This window comes from Dermacentor variabilis, chromosome 8 (genome assembly GCF_050947875.1).
Source record: "Dermacentor variabilis isolate Ectoservices chromosome 8, ASM5094787v1, whole genome shotgun sequence".
Classification (NCBI taxonomy): domain Eukaryota; kingdom Metazoa; phylum Arthropoda; class Arachnida; order Ixodida; family Ixodidae; genus Dermacentor; species Dermacentor variabilis.
Window position 1 is genome coordinate 106,878,808 of NC_134575.1, and position 19,946 is coordinate 106,898,753.

The following is a 19,946-nucleotide window of genomic DNA, read 5'->3' on the forward strand; positions in this document are numbered from 1 at the left end:
TAAAAAAAAGAGTCCTACTACTTTCAGAACAGACCCTGTATGTGCTACGTTGCCTGCAACCACTGTCCTTGTCTTGCGTGCTGTTTCCCCTTTTAAAATGGAACACCAGCCAGCCTAACGTCAATCCCTTAAGTCCAGACCACACGTACGCTTGCGGACGCGCGCCAGCTCGCGTTCACGCGCCCACGCATGCGCAGATGGTGCGACATGGCTCGTACGTGTCGAAACGCGGCGGGATCTCGGGGAACAGCACCTCCCTGTTATCGCGCGCTTGGGTTGCCTCGCTCCGGTGCGCCTGGCTACTGCAGCTACGGCGCGGAAAGTTCAACTCTCCGTGAAGCAGATTTATATCATGCAAGAAAGTGGTTCTTCTTTCCTTTATGCGCAGATCTAGCAGCTATAAAAATATAACAATTACGTTTATAGATATCGAAGCATTTTTAAACACTGTCGATACCAAAGTACGAAGCGGTGCCTGCCAAGGCGCATGTGAGTGGGCCCAGTGAGCGCGCGCTGTCGCGCGTCTTTGTGGATGCAAACCGCCATTACTCGGAAGGCGCTAGGCGGGCAGACGCGAGCTTGCGAGCGTACGTGTGGTCTGGGCTTTATGCTTAGGGGAGCTCCTGTGTTAAGTGAGAAGCTCCAACATCTCGAGGAATGAAGAGAATTGTACACATCCTCTAGATGTCTGTAGTGTGAAGAGCGCCACGGGAACTGCAGTGCACAGCCGAAGGACGCACATGGTGAAGGCATTTAGTAGATGCTTTCCATGAAGGCTGTGCTTTCCTGTCTCGGCACACGATTGATGCCAAATCTGGCATACCTTATCGAAGTCTCTTTCAAAATTGGTGCTAGTCTAAGGATGTCTCATTAGTACCGCTGGGCTTCAATCGGTAATTGTAATGCTTGCGGGAAAGCGATGAATGGAAAGGATAATTAAGTTAGCTTTTTCCTTATAAAGCCACGTAGAAATTTTTTTTATGCACACAATGTCCATCTCTTGATGGAACCTAGCTGCTGGTGTGATAGAACTGCACTACCTGCACTACTATCTTTAATAAGCATGGGGTGACCTATTGAAAAAAAAAGAAAGAGAACATCCCGCATAACTGTCACAAAGTTCCAGAAAAAATTGGTAAACATCCCCTTTGTTGAGGATGCATGTACAAGAGCACAATGCTTAGTTTGTTGCCTGAGGCTCCTGTTGCAAAAGACTTTTGGCGTTTGATCTCATCTAAGGGAGGTGTAAGAGAACTTGTAGCTCGTCCAGTGTGGCCATGCTAGTTCAGGTGCAACCAAATTAGCGAGGCCCACTGAGCTTCGGACAGACGGTTGCATGCAGGGCAGCCAGCATGCGAATGATTGGCAATATGTGGTTTTGCCTGAGCTTAGTTTTTCTCGCTTCATATGGCCTGCTGACTTTGCACAGTGAACATACTGAAGAAAATAATACGCTATAAATGCACAAGTTTGCAGTGCTAATGGGCATATGTGCAGACCTTGTGGTTAGATGTTTAAAAAACAATGAGTGTTTGCAAGCTTGGAAAGATCAAGCGTAATAGGTGGTATCCAAATCCAGTGACCACCTTTCTCAGAGTAACACAACGAATCTCTTGCGAACTGTATGTGCCGAAATCATTTGCAGTGCCAGAAACATGTCAACATTCCGAGCCTCAAGTGCAAAGCTTGGGCAAACCCATGTACTAACCATCATTCCTATGGTACCTGAATGATCGCAAAGCCAAAATGCTCTCTAGTAATTTTTGCAGGAAGCTCTGTGCTCGCTGGAACAGGAATTGGCCACTACCTCCCTCGTGATGGAAGTAATTTGAAGTTGCCGGGGAGTGCGGATGTTAGGTGGGCTGTTCGTGACGAAGGTGAACCTTGGCCCCATTGTTTTTCACGCTTGTCTGTGCAGCGTACCCTGAGCCGGCAGGAGCAGCAGGCGGCGGATCGCGAGGCGTGCCTCAAGCGGCTCAAGAAGCTGCTGCATGCCACCAACATCTACTCGCAGTTCCTCATCGACCGCATTGAGAGGCAGAATGCAGAGAGGACTGCCCAACAGCAGCGACATGGCCGTGGCAAGAAGGCACCAGAGGGAGCCTCTGCTGAGGAGCAACAGCAGGTTTGCATCACTTTTTCGTCCTTCTTTTTTTTTCTCCTTAACCTTCTGTGGCTTGGGAGCTCAGAGACATAATTGCTTTTCAGATTGGTTCTCATGGCCGAGTGGCACGTTACAAATGTGAAAATCCCATTTGGTTTAATTGCCACAGTTCTTTGCTTTGAAAAGTAACTCCGTGTGCATGGACAAAGGAACCGTTTCCTCAGGTTTGCTGTATGGCGAGTCATGTATAAGTAGCTGACGCACTTGGCCCGTAGATCACATTTCAACAACTGACAATTGTGCGTGCCGCTATTGTGGTTTGAGTGTTGCTTGTATTTCTGTGCACAATCTTTTGTAGAGAGCTAGATTCGTGACTCACAGTTTTGGCACTGTCCTGTTATTCCCCGTCACTGCACCATGGCACAAGTATAGGGACGATCAGACGTGCATCAGACCAAAGTAGCATAAATGGCTAGGGAAGGGGGCATGTTCATCAGCAAGACGCCGATGGCCCTGTCCGACAAAGAACTGCAATTCTTGGAAAGGGCTAGCACGCCCAGCAGGTGATTGTGTGATTGTGCAGTTTTTCTTTATGTTCTTATTCTCACAATATTTTGATATTGTTCTGTATACTTGTTATATAACTTTTGCATACATACCATTAAATAATTGATTTGAGCTAACAGTGCTTCTCCTTGTCTCGTTCTCGTCCTCCTGTTGCCTTTGAGCTGTTCACGCACAACTATGGATTATCATTATCATGGCTGCCAACCTTTACAATTTTATTGAAAGATGCCTGGATTTGAGAGCTTGTTTGCAATTGTAAGGGCACTAATGGTCTTATGATTTTTTATTTGCATGTAGCTTAGGGCAGAATTGATCAACAAAATACAAATACAGTTGCCAGCCAAATTTCGGAGCTGAATTTTTTTTAATGCACTTCACTATTCTGATGCATACCTGTAGCAGCGCCACTGAACCTGTTTATGACTGCAAGCATATCTTTGGGGGCTGTTACGTGAATATTTCATAAATTTTACGTCACAGAAGGGAACATTTGGGAATAATGGAGTCTGCCTGCTTACAGCTTTCATACAGAACAAATGCTGTGAATTATTTTAGCAGGTGCCCTGCATTTTGAGCGCTAAAGTGGTCTTTAGTATTTTTACCGACAATTTAGTATTTTTTGGCCCGGCTAGCCAGCTTGCTGAGATTTGGAAGTTTGCGGGCATAGGATGGGAGCCGGTGGTTTGCACAACAGGGGCGATACGAGATCGCCAGGGGAGGTCCACATCCTACACTGAGATGTGAAATAGGCCAGGAAATGCTGCAGACCTTGGTTTAAACAAACCATGGAAAGCAAGCATGTGATAGAAAACAAGCGCATGATCTTCCTGGTAGCCAGTTTAATAGATTCCTCCAAGTTCCTCCCATGCATGTATAGCAGACATTGCCTGTAACAGTGAGTTTCCTACTGAAATTACGGGAGGGGTATTGTTCGCTGCTGTTGTTCAGTTGTGATTGGATTGATGGTTAGTCTAACGTTCGTGCTTGTGGCTTAAGATGTCCTTTTGGCTTTATTTATTGTGCTGCATTTGCCTCTGTCGGCCCAAATTTCGAAGCAGTTGTGCTTTTCTAACTGTGGAAGGCTGGAAGGCCCTGCGAACATGCATAATCGTTGTGAAATGTGTCATTTATAGCGCAACATTTTGTTGAGTGTGATCGGTTTGCAAAGTCACGCAGCCATTTGATGCCAGAAGCACTAAGTTTAGGCCAGATCACATACTAACCATCATTTCCATGCTGGTTGAACCACTCTGCTTGCAGCTACCGTAGTCTGCTAGTGCCAGAGTTCCGTCTAGTAATTGTTGGAAACTCTTGTCGCCTCAAACACATTGGCCTGACGCTTGTTTCAGCAAGTGACGAAACATGTGGCGGTGACGACTTGTGCGTGTGCCTTGCTCTCTTGTGATGGGACTCGTTTGTGACATACTTTTCACGTTGCAGCCAAGCCGAGCCTCCAGCAGGTTGACCAAGAAGCAGAGCAGCGCAGAGCCCCCGAAAACACCAAGTCGCAAGAGGAAGGCTTCGCCCAATTCGCAGGGTAAGTTAGGCTGTGGTCAGTGAGATATTATGAGTGTAACCTGATTCACTGGTAACAAATTCAGACGGGACATGGCAAATGCCAAAGGTAATCAAGTACTTACACTGAAGAGGTGCTCGTTAATGTCCTTGCTGCTTCAGCTGTTGAGAACAAGGTTGCATGTTTGGTTCTTGGCAGCAGTGTTTGCATTCGAGTAAGTGGGGAATGGAAAAAAAGCTAACACTCATTTACTGTGCTTCAAGTGCACATTAACCCATTGTGCTACTTGAAGCAATAAATCAGTTTTGACTGACAGAGCATTTTTTGAGAACTATCTTCGTGAATTTTGCAATAATAGGTTGATTATTCAAAGAGAAAATGATGGGCAATTTTTCACTTTAATTTTTGGTGCAGAAACTACAGTGCCGGTATGTCAATGCGGCATCACGGATTTCAAAATACTTTTTAATGTTTGCGCCTGGCTCAGCAAATATTTGGAAAACTTTTGCCAAGTGATATCTTTACCTCCTTTAGAACACTATGCTGTCCACTTTTAACAATAAGCAATTAACTATACCCTAGCAGAATCCATCAAAATATACAGGGGTGTGCGAATAGTGATTTTCGGGGCCAAGTCAAATAAAAATAGAATGCCAGAAGTGAATCAAATTGAATATCGAATAGCATTCAGATAGTTTTTGAATAATGAAGTGCCATTATCACAGCTGACATAAAGTGATCTTCAGACCCCAGTACTCTTAAAGGTAGCGAGTTTGTCATTACGTAGTACACTCAAACCAACATTGCTAGACTACCTTCAGATTGTCAAACTTTCCGCTTGTGCGCTTACCGCTGCTGTCACCACTCCTTTGACAGCCGCCAGATTGCGGCGCCGTTCCATCGAGCTCCACTGCAGGCACCTCGCCGCAGCCTTGAGCTTGCACAGACTGGCAGCTTGCCTGTGTTTCACGTTCGCTGGCGTTCTCCCTTGTCCGAATTAGTGACACCGTGCGAAAGCGGTGTACACCTACAGCAGTAAGGCTCATCTGGCTAGCTGGTTCATACTGAAAGAAGGGTAAACTGCACCAAAGGAAGAAACATACGACGGAGCGCATAAGCTGCATTTCTAATTGCCATATGTTTCCTCCTGTCATCTTAGCCTTTTGCACAGTTTACTTTTCACCTATAGAGCAGCTTGGCACTTTTCCTCGCTGCTTTTACTTGTTTTTCGTCTGGAGCAGTTATAAGCCAGCTAGCGAGACCACATTCGTTATCCACAAAAATAACAGCGCAGCTTTCTTGTGAACCTATGAATGCTTTATTAAAGAAAATGAGGTAAAAGAAAACTGTATGCCCCACATATGTAGCTAAGACCTAAACTGCCACAAGGGACATAATCTAGGCAAATGATTTGCCCCCATGTGGCAACCAACTCCACCTAGAGCAGCTTGGCACATTTCCTCGCTGCCTTTACTTCAAGACTGGATCCCCGCGGCTGCTCTAGGAACCTTGCACAAAAATGCATGCGTGTGACTCAGTAAAATTTAATGATGCATGCACTCTGTTCCTCGAAGTACAAGAAGTACCCAACATGACACGGCATATTCTCTGACAGCGTGACACCTCAACCGTGACAGTGTGGCACCTGTACCATCCGTCCGTTGTCCTGCGAACAGTCCTCAATTTGTCGTGAACAAAACACAGGCGCTAGTCATTGGCATTTCGACTGAAAATCCTTCTACTGGCCCACTTAGACACCTTGGTGAAACCAACCTGAGTGTGTCGCTCGCAGCCATGCACTGTGCACAAAACTCTCACATTTGGGAATCCTGCGGCCACTCCTCAAATTCACGTGAATAGAACACGGGAGCTACTCATTGTCATTTTGGCTGAAGCCACTTCCAGTGGCCCACCTTGACAGCTTGTTAAAACCAACCTGAATTTGCTGCTCAAAGCCATGCCCTGTGCACAAAACTCTACTGATTTTGCAGAGAGTTTCCGGTCGGCACCAGAAATGCCTCTGTTCCACACTGAGCGAAGCGTTGCATTGCTGGGAGCACAGGAGTGGCGTGCTGAACTGTCGACATTGTTCCGATAGCTGCTTGTGCAGCCAGGAATGCAGCGCGTCGGCATCGTCTGCCGATATCCTTAACAAACGCGGCAAAGGCTACAGTTTTGCGGGTGACATGCTTGCTGAAATCCGCCGTCAACTGCCAACCACAGAATACACCAAAATTGCACCGCGGGTTTCATCCTGCTCGTCCGCGTAGCCGGCTAGGGAGCAAGTGACGCTGGGTGCGACTGCAGTGCCGCGAAGGTGCAGGCGGATGGCGGTCCCGGGCAACGCTGCCGAATTTGACAAATGTAGCTAGTCTAGTAACGTTGACTCGAGCCTCGTTATAATGCGTGGCTGCCCTACACAATCACGCATGCAATGAAATTTGAATAAAACAACAAAAGATTCTTCGGTGTGTGCAACATGTGACTTAGCAGCTGAGACGATAGCCTTTAGATACAGTAAAATCTCGTTTTAAAGAAGTTGAAGTGGTGGTGGTAATTACTTCGTTACAGTAAAACCTTGTTAAACTGTGTTAGCTTAAACAGTAGTTTCGTTTTAAATGTAGTAGAGTAAAATCCACAACTTAGCGGCCCTTGAACATAATGTGTTTTGTATCCGCATAAACCGACCAGCTTATTGCGTACGTATCGGTTAACACGTAATGTTTCCGCTTTTCGTCGCGCAAACATGTCAGTGCGTTGTCTCCATTGGGCTGCCTGAGAGAACAACAAGCCTCAGAGATCGGAACGGCCTCCAAGCGCCCTGTGTGTTTGGTTGCAAGTCATGTACTCTTAGTATCTGTGAGCGACAAGTGCAGCTTGGCCTGAATAAATTGTCTAAGTGGGCAGACGAGAACGGTTTTAAACTAAACCCTCAAAAAAGTATGTGCATTCTCTTCTCCAATAACAAGACAAGCCAAATAAACAGATCATCAGACATGTTGACAAAGCACGCAGCAAGGTCCGATGAGACGAAACGTGGTGATTCATTTGTGCTATCGTGTGAGAGAAAAAAATACTTCATCATGGGTGCCAGCACGCCGTTGTGTATGCAAGTCAGGCACTGACGAGACAAGAGTAAAATTACACTGTCTGTGCGTGAAGCCACATCAACATCATTTCAGCGCCGTGCCAGAGAGCGTTGTGGCATTGTGCAAACTCGCATCGTGCCGAAGTTCGGATGAAAAACACGCCGGGTGCTCAGCACAGAAGAAAAATTGGACAGCGTTCGTGCTATCGAACTGACACGGAGAAGTTGACGCTGGCACGCGACAGGGATATACTGTTGACTACGGTGTGTGGCATTTGGAATGCGAAGAAGTTGCTCGGCAGCGCTGCTGCGACCGCGAAGAGATGTCGGCTACGAGGTTCGACTTTTCACCATCGTTGTCTCTGTTGTTACCGAAGTGTCGACTAGTGACAGTGATGAGGACGATATGGAAAGCAACAGCATGGACGATTCAGGCCCAACAGTGGCAGAAGCTGTGCATTACATCAGCCTCACGAATGCAATTGTTGCGACGATAACAGCACCCCACAATGAAGAAGGTGCCCCGCGACTTCTGCAGCGCTACCGCCAGCGTGCATGGAGAACATGCAACGCCAACGAGGAATCTGCCATGCGAGTGTTTGCTGAGAAGAGAGGGCTGGCTGAAAAGCTGGCTCACAGCTTCAGTAAGTTTGAGGCCGCTGTTGTCGCTGCTAAGTCGCTGCGGCATCAAACGAAAATAGCACTTTTGTCACGTGAAATGAATAAACACTGCATGTTTTTTCCCCTTTCATCGCACTCTCTCTGAGTACCGTTTTTGATAGGTAAGTGGGCGATTTCATGCTTTTTTGGTTAAGCAGTACTACCGTTTAGTATGTACTTTTTCCAAGCTCCGGCCAACTACGGTTTAATAATGTTTCACTGTATAACCATTAGTTCATCATAGCCACTATCCATTTCTATCCACAGTTAGCAAGCAAGAGGGGATGTACTCACCACCAAATCTCACAGCAGCCCACCACGCGATAAGGAAAACGGCCGTCGCACGGAAAAAGCAAGCAAAAAAAGGCAGCAAGGCATTGCTACTTTATTCACGCCAAACGGCTCACTTCACAGAAAAAAAAGTCCTTGATAGATTTTTGCCGCGTCGTCTTCAGGCGAATGATGGCTTTTTCAGCTGCAGCCGCTATTTCAAGTTCGTCCTCGTCATCGTGAGTGCCAAAGAAGCGGCTCAGCAGGTCTGCCGCATCCAGCGCTTGTGCAGGTGTCTGTATGTCTGGTTAGGCTCCGGGCTGTCGTCGACACATTCGTCACTGTCGTCATTAGGCACCTCCGTCATCGCTTGCACAATTTCTGCCTCCGTTAGCTTTTCCATCGTCACCGCGTCAGCATCGGCACTGACGTATGTACAGAAGGTGTGGCAGTTGGGCACAATGCTGGCGTCAAGGAGAGTGTCTCACGATGCTAGGGCTTGGTTGGATGCGGCACCCTCACTGGCGGCAGCATCGAGATCTTCTCTGTAATCACCGCCGCTGACGCCAAATGAGGCATGCCAGAAGCAATTGGCGATTCTGCTTGCCCGTACAGCCATCCAAGCAGCCTGTAGCATCTCGATCACCATGTACAAGTCTATTGTGGACCCGTGCTTCATGCTCGTATTGAGCAGAATCCGGTCGATCACACGCTTACAGTAGCCCGACTTAAAGTTCATCATAATTCCTTGGTCGAGGAGTTGCAAAAGTGCAGTGCAGTTTGGTGGCAAGAAGCATAGCTCGATGTTATTGAGCACAGCGGCAGTGTGATGGGCCGCGCAGTTGTCCAGTAGTACAAGGCATACCTATCTTCCGGTTCAGCTTGCCCAGCTGCTCATCCCACTTTTGCAGCCATCGTGCGAAAATTTCTCTCGTCATCCAAGCCTAACAGTTGAACACATAACTCACTCAGGCCATCACCACAAAGTGGAGACAGTTTTGGCTGACTTTGTTCCGACGCAGACAGCAGCTGCCCTTCCAGTGACAACAGAAGTGCTCCAAGCGAAAGTTTGGAACTTTCGAAGGAGCGAGGCCTAATGCCAAAGTATTTCAAAGCCAGCCAGGGCTGGCTTCAGAAATTCACGAAGCGCTTTGGCTTTAGCCTCCGACGTTGCACTTCAATCACCCAGAAGCTGCCAAGTGATTTCGAAGAAAAACCGATAGCTTTTCAGCGCTACGTGCTGCGAAAGAGAAGCGGCAGGCTACAACCTTGGGCAAATCGGCAACGCCGACCAGACGGCTGTGTATTTTGATATGCCAGTGACGTACACCGTGAATGAAAAGGGTGCCAAGGAGGTGAAGGTGCGCTCTGCGGGCTACGAGAAGCGGCGTGCAGCTGTGATGCTGTGCTGCATAGCTGATGGGCATAAACTCCCACCTTATATGATATTTAAAAGGAAGACACTGCCTGCTCGAGAAACTTTCCCAAGAAATGTCATTGTGCGGGCAAATGAGAATGGGTGGATGATGGGTGCGATGGTGAAAGAGTGGGTTAAGATTGTGTGGCGACGGCGTCCAGGAGCCCTTTTGACAAAGAACTCGCTCCTTGTCGTCGACTCTTACTGTGGGTACTTGACCGATAATGTGAAGGCTGCGCTCACCCAAGCGAACACGGACCTCGCTGTCATACCGGGCAACATGACGGGCCAGTTGCAGCCACTTGATGTCTGCATCAGCAAACCTTTCAAGGATCGTCTGCGGAAATATTACACGGACTGTTTGACTGACGAAGACCACATGCTAACGGCAGTGGGCCGCATCAAACGTGCATCGCTATCACAGCTGGCGGGCTGGGTAGCTGCAGCGTGGGACGACATCCCAGGTATTTTGATTGTGCGCGCCTTTAAAAAGTGCAGCATATCTAATGCGCTTGACGGTACCAAAGATAGTGCACTGCTTGAAGGTGACAGTGACAAGGATCACAGCGATGACGACGTTGAATGAGCTCTGCACTTTCAGATTCAATAAATGCTGTTTGCATTTTGTGAACGCTGTCCTCGCTTTTTTTGTTCGGCCTACATTCGAGGTAATATGTATATTTTTTGTTGGCTTTGGACTTTAGGGGGTTGACTTAGAATCGGGGTCGGCCTAGATTCGAGTAAATGCAGTATTTCACTGCTGCGCAAACTTTTGCGGGACCTCCGAGATTGCGCCAGGGAGATCTCGGAGGCCATGGCCAGCTGCACCTGCCTGCGCAGCGCTGCGCTCGGTAGTGAATGCACTAATCTTTCACACCGCTGCGGGTAGCCATGCTGCCAGGCACACGAGAGAGAGTTCAGTGGAGAAGTCCGATTGTGAGCTGCTGCTTGAGGGTACGTGCGCAACTACGATGAGAAAGACCACTGCTGCCCGACAATGTATTTGATGCGGGGACGCGGGAGTTTCGAACTACCGCTGTGAATGGGTACCATACCCCATGGGAAGGTGGTGTAGTCGGCAAGCAACAGACTGCTATATTTTCGTTTCGTAGACGAACGTAGTTCATTATGTCCATTGGCAGAAGAATTTCACTTGGTTAAAACATTTTAAATACATGGATCTCTGTGGGGATTTGAAGAGGACTTTAACTTACTCTGTTATATCCTGCTTCGTTATAAAAAGGTCTGAGTGTACCTTATGAAGTGTTGCTTATTAAAAGCACGGATAAAGCTTTAGGATCAAACAACTGGTTTCTTTGCATGCACATGACCCTTCAGAGTGTGCGAATTATTGCTGCACATACTGTAAAGTATCGCTACCTCAGTGACGTAGCCTCCGGCACTACGCAAATGCTCGTGTTTTATATCTGTGCTATGCCCGTGGGTGCGAAAATTTACCGTACTTGAATTGGCTCCAGTGTTTTGCCTAATTGGGCGCAGTTGACGTATTGAAGCATTAGAAAACTAGTAGAAAAATATTTGTGTTTACCAAGTAGCGACTATTCGATTCGAAGACCGAATTGAATGGGACACTATTCGAATCGTTATGCGAAAGTTTAGAATATTCGACCACTCCTAAAAAATTTATGACATCACGACGAGCTGGAGCGGGGTTTGTTCAAGGCGGTGTCGCCACCTGTGTTTCATTTGTTCTAGCTTACCAAGCCACTTCTTGTATTAAGAGTGCCTTTTTTTGCATTGTAGGAGGGCAGGTTGCCAATGCAGGTGAATTTTTTTTTCTCATATTAGTGTCTCTTTAAAACCCAGCATCATATTTATCCCTAAATAATCGAAGAAGCAACTGACTGTTTTCCTCGGTACATCATTTTGCAATGGAAGGTCTTGCCAGGGTAACCACTTGGTAGTTCTTGCCAGGTGAATGTCGTGTGTGACCGATTTATTGCCAAACTTGGAGAAGTACTGAACGTAGCAGGCACTAACTACTGTGCTCACAGGTTAATCATTTTTTGTCACACTTTAGTATTTGCTTTTCGAAGTTGACCTTTATGTGTTTTAGAAAAAAACAACATAAATGGTGAACGCACGACATTGCATATACAGTAGAACCTCGTTAGCTCGGTTCTGTTACGTACGATTTCTCGGCTCGAATGTTTGCGATTGTGAACACAAAGGATTATGCAATGTAGTTACGCTTATCTTTTTTACCAGTTCGTAGGTTCCTGGAAAAAAACAATTTTTTGCACCAACATTCAGTACATTGCCAAACTGCGATCGCATGGTACGTTTCCTGGCTGCTGGATCACATGTAAACAAGAAAATGCACGAACTGCGTGCAATTGAGAACAGCAGCCACCTGTTGCATCAGCTTCCCCGAAATACTTGCCCGCTCATGTCACGTGAATACTTCGATGTGCACTCAGTTTCTTATTCCGGTACCAGCAAATCTCCGGCTAGGTCACTGCACGCTACATTCACAGCTATCGCCACCAACCCTATTGCAATAAATATCTTCATCCATCCGTTTTACATCGCGTGGGGCGTAGTGCCGTTGGTAGCATACTGCACGGTTTTAGCGGGCGATAACCGAAACACGTTCCTTGCTTCAGGCGGCATGACGTGCGTGTCGCGTTTTGCTTCAGTGCCATCCGTCGTCGCCCACCAGCTCGATTTCGTTTCGCTTTCCCGTCGCTGTCTTAACACTACGCAATAGGAAAACTACAAAACATGTCTCGATCCGCCAAAGCCCCACCAGCTTGATGCAAGTCTCCGTTTCGTGCGCAAAGGTTCATGCAACGCTTCGCATTACCTGGATGTCAACTACAGTTGAGTGTGTCAAATTTTTTAGTTACTTCAGGTCGTACATTTTCTCGGTTAGTAGTACGTTTTTCCTTGAATTTTATCCCAAAACATATGAATGAAGTTCTACTGTAATAAGCATTGTTAGTGTTGCAAGAGAATGAAGGCAGGTGTACTTGATAAAGTATACTGGGCGTATGCTAAAGAGGCTTCCTTGTTCTCAAAGCACATATGATATTTTACCTCAATTTCAAGAAATAATTTTTTTAATAAAGACTTCAAAAATGGTTGCAAATGCAGAAAGAGGTTCAGCATCACAACATTAGTATCATTCCTCCCGCTACCTTTCTTGTTGCTAACAAAGATGATGACACCTCTTACCTTCGCAGTCAATAAATTAGTGAGCGATGTTACAGTAAATTTGGATAAATCAAAATTGATTTGAATATTTTGTGAAGATTTTTGCTAACAAGAGTCCGTTCATGCATGATTTTTTTTTTTGCAGTTGCACAATAGATGTCAGAAAAAAATGAGAACATACAGGTGATGCATGTTCCTTTGCTAAACAAGATGACCAGTTCTCAAAAAGTTCAGTGATCCATACTGTCAACCGTTGCGGTCCACATCCCATTATAGATCAGAAAATTCTAACTGAAATCTCTGTTTCTGCGGATGTCACAGAGCGTAGTGTAACAGGGTTGGTTCTAGTGCAAGAATTTGACGGTTATCGCAGAAAAGGCAAAAATTTATGTTGAATTCCCCCCCTCCCCCTTCATTAAAGATGCCGAATGTTTTAGTCTTGTGTGCCTGCATGCATCAGGAAATCCAGCACGTCTTTGCCTGTGCAACTTAAATTAGTACTAGGGGTGTGCGGATATAAATATTTTGTAATGTGAATCGAATACGAATGCTTAGCATTGAATATTGAATGATAAGCACAAGCATTTATTACCAAGTTGATTCATTTTAACGTGATGTTATAGCATTGCAATTACATTGTGATTGGTAAAAAAAATATAAGCTAGTAAGCAGCTACACTAAAAGATTGTGTGTTTGGCTCATGTTAGCTTTGGGAAATTTAGTAATTTCCACTAGTTGTCTGTTCTCGCTAACCTCTGCCTTATTATACTGAATCAATTTCCCGTAGGCTCGGAGGCATTTGACCCTGTACCAGCCGCCACTCATCGCATTAGCTGTCAAACGATAAGCTCAGAATTGGAGGGGTGGAACCTGCAAGAGAGTGCACCCTCGCTGTTCGTAAACCTGCTACCCTTTCTAACGGGAGGCTGGCTTTCCTGCAATGCTGAGACGTCTAGTGGCTAGGCGTGTTCCGCAGGCGAAATTTCGCCAGCACCATGAAATTATCGCGAAATTCAGCACAAAACCAGACACACTTTCTTTGATTAGATAGAAACAAACGCTAAGGACCATGTTTGTGCTAAAGACCATGTTTGCGAACATACAGCCAGCAGTATATTTGATTTGTTTCGAGCAGAATATGAAGAATAAAAATACATTTGATAGTATTAGTATTATCCGATTACCCCCTAATTATTACCATTGTGTGTGTCTCATAAACAAACACCACGCGCCTTCACTGTTATCTGCCTTAGTCAAATGCCATATCAACTTGAACAGGAAGAGGACCTCTGTAACCACAAAAATTGCCACTAAAATACTAATTTTGCCACTAGGAAGTTAAGTGGACCTGTGTACAGCTTGATTTGACCTTCTGTTGTAAGCATTTTTGTTTTAAGAAGTTAAAAAATATGTCGTGTGCCTTTGAGGAACTCCATCAGGTTTTTATCCCACGCAGCCCAGTGTACTTTATGCGGTACACCACTGTAGTATTTGAAATAATAATAATAATTCGTAAATCTTTCACAATGCGATTGCTGTGTGAAAAGGTCATCGGGTTCTAAATATCATTAAAATCTGGCTGCTCTATTTTTCTTGGGCCTTAAGTACCTCAGGTGGCCAAAATCAATATGGAGGCCCCTATCCTATTGCAGTGCCTCTCGTAGCCTGTTAGTTGCCGTGGGAACAAGAAACCCCACATTTTATTTAACTCATGCATTGTTTACATGTACTGCAAAGAATGTGATGAAAGTGGTGTGCTACAGTGGGGGTTTTGCACTCTTTGAGTTCAGTGATTGCTGTGTTAAATTTTAGAGCATTTTTTGCTTAGAAAAACTGGTTCAAGTTGGGAGTTTGTTGTGCTTGTGTGTGGCACCGGTAATCATGTTTCACAAGTAGCTGTAACCATTGAGCCCAGGTTTATTTTTTATTATTATTATTTCTTCTTTCTTTTTTTTTTCTCGATAGGTTGTAACTTTGTTTACATATTGTGCCTTGTTCACTCAGTTTTAATGTTTGTTGTGTGCTATGTGTTTTCGTGTGAACATTCGTGTGATTAGTGTTGTTTACTGGGCATGTTTACCTGAAAAACCTGTGGTATGTTTTTTTTTTTTTTAGTTTGACATTTAGTTTTTCAGTACAGTAAAACCTCGTTAAACCGTACCCGCTTTAACAGTAGTTCCGTTTTAAAAGTAGTAAAGTCAAATCCCCGACTCAGCGGCCATTGAACATAATGTGTTTTGTATCCGCATAAACCGTACCAGCTTATTGCGTACGGATCGGATAAAACGTAGCGTTTCAACTTTTCGTCGCGCGAAAACGGCGGTGCGCCGTCTCCATCGGGCGGCCCGGCAGATCAACAAGCCTCAGAGATCGGAACAACGGCCTCCAAGCGCCCCGTGCGTTTGCGCGTGAAGCCACATCAACATCAACATCACTGCGACGCCGTGCCAGAGACCGTTAAGGCGCCGTGCAAGCGAGGACTCGCGTCGTTCCGAAGCTCGGATAAAAAAGACACCGGGTGCTCAGCATAGAAGAAAAATTAGACATCGTCTGTGCTATCGAACGTGACACGAAGAAATCGGCGCCGGCACGCAACAGGGATCCGCTGTTGACTACATTATGTGGCATTTGGAATGCGAAGAAGTTGCTCGGCAGCGCTGCTGCGACCGCGAAGACATGTCGGCTACGAGGTTCGACTTTTCGCCATCGTTGCCTGTGTTGTTGCCGAAGTGTCGACTAGCGACAGTGATGAGGACGACACGGAAAGCGACAGCACGGGCTATTCGGGCCCGACAGTGGCATAAGCTACGCGTTACGTCAGCCTCATGAATGCAATCGTCGCGACGAGAACAGGGGCGCGATAACGTAACTTTATTCCAAATGAAAAGTATTCCAAACTCCGGCACCCGGCAATGAAAAAGGCGCCCCCGGGACTTCTGCAGCACTACTGCGCACGTGCACGGAGAATACGTAACGCCAACGAGGGATTCTGCCATGCGAGTGTTTGCTGAGAAGAGGGGGCTGGCTGAAAAGCTGGCACGCAGCTTCAGTATGTTTGAGGCCGCTGTCGTCGTCGTGCTAGGCCGCCGCGGCATCAAACGAAAATAACACTTTTGTCGCGCAAGGTGAATAAATACTGCGTGTTTTTTTTTCCCCTTTCATCGCACTCTCTCTGAGTTCCGTTTTCGACACGTAAGTGGGCGATCTCATGCTATTCGGTTAAACAGTACTACCGTTTAGTACGTACTTTTTCCGAGCTCCGGCCAACTACGGTTTAACGAGGTTTCACTGTAATAAGGTACATAATGCATTGCCCTGACTGCCAGGTTTCTGCCATACAAGCCCACAGAAAGCTTCGGCAGACCTAGCAAAGTTATATGTACAAATTGATTATTTGTAATAAAGATTATTATTATTATTATTATTATTATTATTATTATTATTATTATTATTATTATTAAAGCGAAGCTGTTAGCCTTTTGGTGGTCAGTGAACCCGGTGGCAGTGCAGGCCAGGAGCAGTGGCTCGTAGCCCCGTAAGGCAGAGGCTCCAAGCACTTAGCAAGGTTAATCGAACAGTGCATGCATTCTTTGGAATCACGGCTACAGATACAGAACAGCATATGTTTCAATAAAGAACAAGCACAAAACAAGCATCCAAACCACCTAATTGATGATGAGGTGCTCCTGATAATGCGAAGGACGTGGTGCTTCTTGTATACGTTTTCTGGCAAAGATTACTGTTGTGCAAGCTGCTGTGCCGACGGCAGCTTGCGACGTGGGCACTGACATCCCTAGCCTTTCGTGCATAAAGGAGCCCAGCCTAGCAACTGCTTTCTATGTTGCAGCACCGTTGTGGGCGGCAACAGGCTGTCAAACTTACCGTTACTGTAAATTACCATCACTACCATTACTCTAAAGCAATAAAGCATTGTCTATGCCCCCTCAGCAGTGGTAGTGGTGGTTTTTAGCAGCTGGATTCTGGACATGCACATTCGCAGGGCCAGGATGGCGAGATTATTATTATTATTATTATTATTATTATTATTATTATTGTTATTATTATTATTATTATTATTATTATTATTGTGAGGTGACCTAGCCATACTGTGTAGTGATGGCTGCTTTTCTTTGTTAATGCATACATATAAAGAGAAAGACAATGGAAATGTGTGTAACGATTTCAGATAGGCTGAAGGGAGCAGCCCTTGTCAGGTTGTGCTGCTGACATTGTTGTGAAAAAAATAAAAGGGGGGGGCACCCATTTCATTCTCTTTTTTCCCCCTTTTTTTGGCGGGCAGGGACCAAGGCCAAGTCAGCTCTGCTGGACCGGGAAACTGCTACACCACCTTCTTCCCAGGTTAGTTCTTGTGGATTGCTACACCTCGTTTGACCCCATTGCGTCAAGTTAGTACCGTCGAGCGCCTCTACAGCACACGCCTCTGCAATGAAATGGTGTGCATAATGGACTAATTCTGTCCCGGTTCTGTTGTGAGCTGTGCGGAGCACGATTTTTTCAACGAAGTGATGTGTATAACGAAATATTTAGGAGGCCATAACTTCGTCATAAGGGCTCACTGACAGGTCCGTCCCAATTGATAAGGGTATTTGGCACTGGAGCACATTGTTCCTCGCTTGGCTTCCTGGCCAGATACCCGCAGTGGTGCTTGTCTTGAAAATTGTTGCCTCCAGCTTAACTTGGGTGCTTGCACGGCTTGAAAGTTGCTCCTTCGAGCACGAGACCTCTTTCTTTTGCAGTGGAAAGAATTTAATTACAGCATGGCCTCCGAGAGTGGTGCTTGTGGGGGAGGGGGGGGAGGTCAAATGACTCGTTTCAGCTGAGCACATGGGTTTCCTTTTTTGTTGGCGCTTGTGCGGCAAGCACATGGGGCGCACATTCCCAGCGGGTGCAAGAAGCTGCGGGTGCTGTCGTCTCCTCCATCGTCACTACTGTGTGGCCGTCATCGTGAGAGGCCATCTTCGTCGTCGTCATTGTTGGCGTGCTGTCGTCATAAAAATGCTGCTCCTGTTGTGATCACATTCCAGGAGGAGGAGGACATCGTAAAGCTGCAGCTTTTGTACCTTTTTCCTGTAACCCCCTTTCTCTCCTTCAGATAAACGAAATTTTGATCTATTGATTCTCGGAATGCTTTTCCAGCCTTGCTCCCTTCCCGTCCATGGGCAAGTTTCATTCAAGCCTCCTTTCGAGTGTGATGTTGAAACACAGCACAGCCACCTCTAAGTGACTTGCTTTCTTGCCTCGTCTCACAGGAAGGATCTTCCTCCCGCCCATCAAATGGCCACCACAACCCCGAGGGCCAGCCGACCCTCTTCACGGGGGGCGTCATGAGACCCTATCAGATCGAAGGATATCAGTGGCTCAAGGTAGGTCCGCTGTGAATTTCAATGCCATTCGCATTCTTAGCATACTTCGCCCACATTTTGGGGCCTGTTTGTCTGTGTCTGTCTTCCCGCCAACTTGAGTCACTGGGAAGCCAGTGGTCTAATGTGTAGAAGATCAGGCTGCTGTACTGAGGGAACCGAGTTATAAACCAACTGCCAGTTATTCTTGGGTGACTGGTTATGTGCTGCTCATCGGTTAACCCATTTCACACCAGCTTGTGTTACTGGGTACGTGCCACTGCTCATGTACTGCCCTTCAGTGACCCTCTTTGGTGCCAGCCTGGGTAAATAAGTGCCTCTAAGTATGGGCTGCTGTTCAGTGGGAAAAGAAATCGTTAAGAATTTTTGGTGCTTGAGCAGAATCGAAGCCGTGCCATATAAATTTGGACAAAGTTCTCTGAACGTATACAGTCAACGTTGGACTTTTCGTACTCCCTAAGGACCGAGAAAACGGCCAAAATATCGAGCGGTTAGAAAAAGATGAATGCACTGCTTTTACTGCCTCGAAGAACTCAAATCGCCACAGGCACATTCAGCATAGCTCTGAAGGCCAGGAGATGGTGGTTGCACGCGTGTATTATTGCATGTGTACCTTTTGACACCACCTGATGTAATTCGTACTCTATTCTAACACGAATGTCATATCTCAGCAAATTTCTTCGGAAAGAAATGTGTGTTAGAATCGCTAGAATCGAACAAGCATGGTATTCAGTGTAGTGTTTGTGGCTTGTACAAAACCAGGTCCTGTACGAGAATGGTGTCAACGGCATCCTGGCGGACGAGATGGGCCTGGGCAAGACCATCCAGGTGATTGCCCTGATCTCGTCGCTCGTCGAGAGTGGTCTGCCGGGCCCTTACCTTGTGGTGGCGCCGCTGTCCACCCTGCCTAACTGGCTGAGTGAGCTCCAGCGCTTCACTCCATCGCTCTCGGTGGTGCTCTACCACGGACCCATGGAGGAGAGGCACGCGCTAGTGAGTTGCGATTTTATCCCCCTTTGGGCACCAGCTGATTTTGTCCAGTAGAAGTTTTGTTTCGGCTCATTTCTTGGCGTCTTCAGAATCGTGAAAAGCCTTTGCGACTTAAAAACAGATTGGGACTTATATATTCCTCAGTGAGTTCTGTTAAGCTTACAGATCTTGCTCTCAATGCGATAGCTCTGCAAGAGCACCAGATGTGAGAACAGACCATTTTATGGCTGGCAGAGTACAGTCGAACCCACTTATAACAATATTCAAGTGCCATGAAAATTCCATTGTTATAACCGGGTTGCATGAAAAAAAAAAAATCAAAATGGGGGATGGTGTAACTGTTTCGAGAAAACTATAATGGCGGTGCAGTCCATTCGTGTTCAGAGGGGTGGAAGGGCGATGGGAGAGATGTGCACGTGATGGCAGTAGGGCTGGCAGATGATCGTGCAGAGGCTAGCTTTTCATGTTTTGTTTTTTCTTTTCAAGGATCTCGCATTCCATGACCTTTCGACGGAGACACCGAGCAGCCAGACTTCATCGTTATAACCGATAATACGGCATGGGGACATTGTAGTACGAGGGTTATTTCCCCATAGAAAGCATACAAAAGTTCACAGTGCAGCAGCTCTTCATTGTTATAACCGATATATTGTTAAAACCGGTATCGTTATAAGTGGGTTCGACTGTACTTGGAATTCATCCATGCTGCCACTAGAAAATATGCCTGACGTGTAAAACATTGTGGAAGTGCAATGAAAGAAGTGAACCTGCTGCAT

The 19,946-nt window shown here is 46.3% G+C and overlaps 1 protein-coding gene across 1 annotated transcript in view; it reads left to right on the top strand.

Moving 5' to 3' along the window:
- Positions 1-19,946, top strand: part of LOC142590527 (lymphoid-specific helicase-like) — a 55,432-nt gene that overhangs the window by 3,925 nt on the left and 31,561 nt on the right. The window contains exons 2-6 of the mRNA XM_075702719.1: positions 1,919-2,125; positions 4,112-4,208; positions 17,100-17,158; positions 18,070-18,183; positions 18,943-19,173. Of these exons, the coding sequence (XP_075558834.1) occupies positions 1,919-2,125; positions 4,112-4,208; positions 17,100-17,158; positions 18,070-18,183; positions 18,943-19,173 (708 nt within the window). The remainder of the gene's footprint in view (positions 1-1,918; positions 2,126-4,111; positions 4,209-17,099; positions 17,159-18,069; positions 18,184-18,942; positions 19,174-19,946) is intronic.